The sequence below is a fragment of the Zeus faber genome, assembly GCF_960531495.2.
Source record: "Zeus faber genome assembly, chromosome: 1".
NCBI classification, from domain to species: Eukaryota; Metazoa; Chordata; class Actinopteri; order Zeiformes; family Zeidae; genus Zeus; species Zeus faber.
In genome coordinates this window covers 47,646,686-47,653,184 of record NC_137193.1, presented here as the reverse complement: position 1 = coordinate 47,653,184, position 6,499 = coordinate 47,646,686, and the positions used below count along the sequence as shown (strand labels likewise).

Below are 6,499 nucleotides of genomic sequence, written 5' to 3'. Positions count from 1 at the left end.
GCATGCCATACATGGCGGCAAAAATAAGCAACAATCCTGTGGCCACCAGCAGGATGTGGCAAGTCATCAGAAAGCCTGTCAGGGCCACATTCATAGGTAAAGTCCACACGTACACCCAGCCTCGGTGGTGATTGTGGTGCACAAACTCAGGTCCCTGTTCAACCACCATCATGTCGTTGAAAGGAGGTGACCTGTGGTCAACGCGCGAAGTCTTGATGGAAAGTACAGGCTCAGTGTCAGGTGGAGTGATAATAGCTGGAGATGTTGTTAAGGTTTTTGTAGTAGTGGCAGCTTTGGCAGTTGTTGTTGGAGGTTTAGTGATTGAGGTGGGGGTGGATCCGGTCGACGGGATTAATGTTGAAACATGATATTGTGTTGGAGAGTTACTTCCGACCGTTGTAGAATCACAACTGTGAAACTCCTCATCACGAAGAGACCCCAGTGTACGGAGCGATTGGTACATTGGACTATGGCACATCGCGTCCCTTCTATCAATAACCAAAGCCTCATTTTGTCTCACCCATTTGGCAAAACCTTTAATATCGCAATTACAGTCCCAAGGGTTGCCACTCAAAGTGAGAACCCGCAACCGTCGATTTGAAAAGAAAATGTTTCCCGGCAGAGACTTGAGATGATTTCGCTGTAGATCAATGGTAGACACAGATGAAAGATTATTGAAGATGGCGTCGGGCAGAGTCCTAAGTTTATTGTCATTCAGATGCAGCATGGCCAGAGAAGTCAGCCTGGAAAACAGAACAGGGGGTAGGACGTGGAGGTCATTGGACTTCAGCGAGAGCTTTTGAAGATGGGGGAGACAGCAGAAGAGCTCTGACGGCAGCTCCCTCAGCTGGTCATTGAAATGGAGGTTAAGCCTCTGAAGCCCGGTCATGTTGGCAAACAAGTTTCCTGGAACAGCAGTAAGGTTGGTGCTATACAAATACAATTCTTCAATTTTAGGCATGTAGCCCATAAGCATGTTTGGTAGAGATAACAGAGGGTTATTATAGAGAGTAAGTTTACTTAGCTTGGGCATATGATAAAAAGTCTTTGCCGGAACTTCCTGTAGCTTATTGGATGACAGGGTGAGCGTCTTGAGGTTCCACAGAGTCCAGAACAGCTGAGCCGGGAGCCTGACAATCTGGTTGTGGTGGATCTTGAGCTCTTCAAGGCTGAAGAGTTTATCAAAGACTCCAGGCTCGAGTACCTCTAACTTGTTGTCATAGAGCGATAGTAGGCGAAGCTGCGTCAAAGAGTGAAAGATTGTAGGCGGTAGTTCTCTTATAGAGTTTCTGCCAAGGTTGATGATGGTGAGGTTGGTCAGCCCCTTGAAGATATTGGCATCAAGACTCAAAATGTTGTTGCTGCTCAGGTCGAGATGCAGTAGTCCGGTTAGGCTCTCCAACGCCTCTGGAGAGATTTTCTCCAATTCATTCCTATCTAAGTAAAGTTGCTGCAGGCTAGTCAGCGGTCTGAACACGCCGTCGGGAAGGCTGCTGAGATCGTTGAAGGACAGTTTGAGAGACTTTAACTGCGGGACGGTATAGAAGGCTCGGGGATGAATGGTGTGGAGGTGGCTGAAGGTGAGGCTGAAACGCAACAGAAGGTCCCTGTTCTCCAGGCTTAGCTCGTAGATGGCTTTCATGTTCGTTCTGTTGAGCTGCAAGAGGTACGTGTGAACAGGAAGGTGTTCGGGTATGTTCGTGATGCTCGGACCGACACACTCCACACCACCATCGGCTGTACAAGAACAGACAGCGGGACATTGCTCACTGCCGGCCAAATGTGGCAGGATGAGCAGTAGAAGCATCGCCTGTCTGGAGCCTGTTGAATAGAAAGGGACACAATCTTGATCATTATAAAAAAAACAACAACACAACAATAAGATAGACAAATATTGATTGTGTGTTCCAGATGAAACATTACAGTATATTTGCCTCAAAATATAGCGTATTTCTTTAGTTCACCAAAAACATATTTTTCTTTTAAATGAAGTGTGAACAACATGAATTGTTACAGGAATGCTCATATTGGCTCCTCTCACTTGAGTGTCTCTTTAATATAATAATTCAATACAATATAATACAATATAATATCATCTACAGATTGACCAAAATATTTTACTCACCTCTTAAATATTCCATCCTTGTGTTCTTTGTGTTCCTTGTGTGTCTGGAACAACAGAGGCTGTGTGTATGGAATATGGTAGATAAATGAAAATGCCTTCGCTTTGTCTTACTTGCTTATTCATTTCCTTTTGACTTATCTTGTGAGGGCGCGCAGACCACATGATGCAAAGTTGAGTCCCAGCCAAAAGAGGGACATTTGGAAGATGTTGCCCTTGTTCCAGTATGGCACGGAGGATATTTCTTGTAAAACTGTGTGATCTATATCTGCACATGTTTAGACCAACCGCCCTCTACCCTGTTCTGCCAAGCACTCCAACACACTAAAGCCTGAAACTACGTTCTCACACTAGACACTTGTTTTCTTGAATTAAGAAACTTATTTTATGAGTTATTTTAATTTAGAAAATATTTTTAGTCATTTTAAACAGGAAATGTGTATTAGAGTTTGTGTGTATATCTGTGAAAGCGGCTTTATAAGTGAGAACGTGAGTGGCGTACCTTAAATAGCAGAATGAATGTGTTCTCCATTAGATATCCACAACACACTTTAAGTATGTAACTAACTGAAAAGTAACTGTACAGTGTTTTTACTCAAGTACTTTACTTGAGTAAAAAAATATAATAAATATATTACATTTATATATATTATGTATACATATATTATTTTATATATTCTGTATAATATATAATTATATAATACTGTACAAATGATGTAAACACATTTAAAATGTATTTTTAATTGCTCTGCGTTTTTTTATTTTTTTATTTCTGCATGTCTAAAACTGTCTGGCCTACAGCAACCACCGAACCCACACACATGAAAGTGCACATTGATCTATATTTGGAGCAGGCATTAGTGAAAAACCGTTGCAAAACTACCGGAACTTGCAGAGCGCACATCGCCAATACGCCAACATTCTACAACTTCCGGTCAGGTGGTGGAGCGGGATGAGTTTGTGGAGCAGGGAGCTTTGTTACATCGTCATCCAATTTGTTATTTATGTGCAGATTGTGGCTCTAGGGGCTTTAGCCTGGTTTGAGGTGCGTGGTGAAGACTCCGTCGGTCTGTAGTGGTTGCTTCAGGCAGGACTTGTGCTGGGTCGAGACAACCTGACACAACACCCGGCTTTTCGTTTGATACTTTATGCCTTTTGCCTGTTTTTGTAAATAAACACATTCTGTTCACATCTCACCCGGCGTCGTGTCCCTCTGTATTTTGCTGCATTCAGGCCAGTCGCTACATACTGTACAGCAGGAGCGGATGATGCGTTCAAAGGGATTTGGAAAATTGTAATTCAGCTCGATCAGCTCGATTCCGATCAGCTCGATTCCGGAAATGGCCGTGGTTTCACAGCCCCCTGTCAATGCAAGGTGGCTTGGGGATGGGACCCTCATACTATTTTTTTTTTAGGGGGTTTAAAGAGCCAGTAAAAGTAATCATCCACGTCAGCATCCCCCCTGCACACTTTGCTGATTTAAACCACAAGATGGCGCTGAGTCACCCTTACCATCTGTAATGTCAATTTGATCACATTTTCAAAGGAACGTTAATATTATAACCAGGATCGATGTGTTTTATTTTAGTTTACTGCTCAAAAACCATCTTCCAGTGGGCAGTACCTCTTTAATTAAAGGGCCAAAGTAATTTTTCCACCACTGGTGTCATGCATGCACTTCGTCGAATGCATGGTCGACCTTTTTCCTCTCTGTTTGGTGTGCCTGCCTTTATGTTTGGGTATATGCATGCCTTGTACGTTTGTTCCATGCTTTCTGCATTACGTCCACAGGCACAGCAGCGCATGATGAGTGATTCCAACCAGAAGTCAGCACTTTCTCGCTCTGACTGTAACTTGCACACATAGCCACACACACCGCTTGTTTCCTAAAGCCTCCATTACAGCACATTGCAGGCTGTGGTCAACGCGGCTGACCTATTGTTACAACTCTGCCTCACACTGTATGAAAAGATTCAGTGAACTGGATACACATTTGACTGTGTGGCACACTGCAGTAGTTTCTCTTTATTACTGCATAAGTATCCGTATCGTACATTTCAAAGATTGGAGCTAGAACATAATTTCACGACATATATTTTTTTATATTAAAGTGCCTAGTTAAAATATTTGGGCATTCTATCTTTACAAATAATAGAAAGCAATTTCAAGAAAATTCTGTCCATGCACTGCAAATATCTTGACAAAATGTTTGTTAAGATCTAACCAGTTCAGTTCTCCATAGCCCATTTAATTCACTCTTTCTCTCATCCTTTCATCTTTCATCAACCTTCATCCATTATGTTTCTCCATTATACTGTGCAGGAGGGCAGTGTGGTCATAAAGCAATTGCCTAATTTAAAATCACTCGAAGAATGCCAGTTAGATATTCATGTGATAACTTTATTTCGTTCATAAAACAATAAAATATCAGTATTCCTAAAAGCAGATAGCTTTAACTGATCTCTCTAGATAAAGGTGGAGCACAGAAAAACACAAACAAAAGAAACAGCCAGTGTGGCATAGTGACATGAAATGGTAAATAAATTAAGTCCCTGGTAAGACATCTCCCATGCTTGTTTTAGTAGTCAAGTACATAAGTCATATTCGACACTCAAGTATTTCCAGTCTGTGAGGAACAACCAGTCCATAGGCGTCGTCAAACAGCACCTGCCAATTACCTCTAACTATCTTTTATGAAGGAAGGAATCTCTATCTGTCTCTGTCTGTCTGTCTGCCTGTCCGTTCTACTTCACACTAGGCAGTTGTATTGCTGGGGACCCAAGGACATGCAGTGTCGAGTTTGGGGAAATTTGGACACGCGGCACGTGTATTATTAATAAACTTTCAAGAAAGAGTGAAGAGCGAGCCAGCAGGGCGGGGCTTCGGGGCTCTGCGACTGAGTCACGTGCGTCCGCAGTGCAGCCCGTTACGAACAGTGCAGCCCTCTCCGAACAGTGCAGCCCTCTCCGAACAGCGCTGCCCGTTCCGAACGGGCATGTTTTGAACAGGCACTGCACGAGTAACCTTTGAATGACAGTTGATTGTGGGGTTTTTATTTTTATTTTTATTGCTGAAGGAAATTGTGGTTATTGTGTTGGTGATGTGAGTCTTAAGGCGATGTTGTGTTCTGCAGCTTGACTTCACAGTGATCCCCCCTGTCCAGCATCACGCAGCCTCAAACGCAGTACTTCCAGAAACAAGCTGTGGATGAGAAAACCAGTTGAAGCACAATTCAAATCTGTCAGCTCAACCGAAAACTCGAATTCAAGTATTATCCTCTACATTTGCGTATAGAATTAAAAAAAAAATTTCACCATTTCAAATAAACACATAAAACATAAAAATTACATTAAAAAGATTTACATAATTAATTTACATTAAATCTACATTGGTTTTAAATTAATCTATTATTTAAAAAAATGAGAAAGAAAGAAACTTACGTTCAGCCCTCTTCCCGAGTAGTGGTTTTCCTTCTGCCAAAACACTGGCTGTGAGCTCCCTCTCCATCTCCAGGTCTTCCCTCAGAGCTTGGAGCTTGAAAGAGAGGATATAATTATGAAAGATGGCTGTGTACTGTAGTGGGTTGAATTTGTTTAATTTTATCGTCTCATGGTATCATGATGGCCATATTCAATTTTCAGCTTCCATTCAATATTCAACTCAACATCGATTTAATGCTTATCCACACAGCATCTGATCCTATTTCAATATAAAGCCAAATATTCTTACCTCTTCTAATTCAGATAATTTCCTAGCCAGTTCCAGGACTGCAATTTTAGAGAAACAAATATCAACATGACATGTATGTTGTGTATTATTTATGTGTTAGTAAAATGTTTGCGCTTCAGTGTCTCACCTGGAGTATCGTTCCTTTCAACAGTTTTTAAGCTTTTATGCAGTAAAAGTGCTAGAATCCTGCTTTGGGCGTCCATGTCCTGTTCTGAATTCAAAACGTGGTTTCCTGGATACGCAAATAAAGAAAAAAAGGAACGCATCAGGGCACTGCTAACATCATAAGCAGTACAATACAAGTCAGCCACTCTATATAAATTAAAAACTCTTTATTTTCAAAAATGATTAATTCTTTAACCTGTTGCCTTTCGACAGTAGATGCATACATCACCGTCATCATACCTTGATGATATCTCTTTACCCAATTAAGAAATTCAGAGTAACATAATCAATATCTTTGCAGACTCACCAAGGTTGAATATACTCCTCCCCTCTGTGCTGAGCACTCCCTGAAGCAGCAGCAAGCCCAACACTCCCAAGCAGAAGTTCACCGATGCAGCTCTGTCCATGACGCCGGAGGAATGGTCCCAGACAAGTGTCTCACTCTGAATTCGCTCTCAAGTAAGACAAGCAATCCACTACCTT

At 41.8% G+C, this 6,499-nt stretch overlaps 2 protein-coding genes across 2 annotated transcripts in view; both read right to left on the bottom strand.

The window, feature by feature from the left end:
* LOC307227566 (uncharacterized protein) overlaps positions 1–1,807 on the bottom strand; it is a gene marked incomplete at both ends in the record, with an annotated part of 1,908 nt that extends 101 nt beyond the window's left edge. Inside the window, one exon of the mRNA XM_079996929.1 lies at positions 1–1,807. This exon is cut by the window's left edge and continues 101 nt beyond it. Coding sequence (XP_079853055.1) covers positions 1–1,807 — 1,807 coding nt within the window.
* Positions 1,808–5,297: 3,490 nt separating this feature from the next.
* Positions 5,298–6,423, bottom strand: uts2d (urotensin 2 domain containing; the record flags this gene model as incomplete). The annotated part of the gene is made up of 4 exons (XM_079996917.1): positions 5,298–5,323; positions 5,563–5,649; positions 5,979–6,083; positions 6,324–6,423. The coding sequence occupies 4 exons, from the start codon at positions 6,421–6,423 to the stop codon at positions 5,298–5,300; spliced, it is 318 nt and encodes a 105-aa protein (XP_079853043.1).
* Positions 6,424–6,499: the final 76 nt, after the last annotated feature.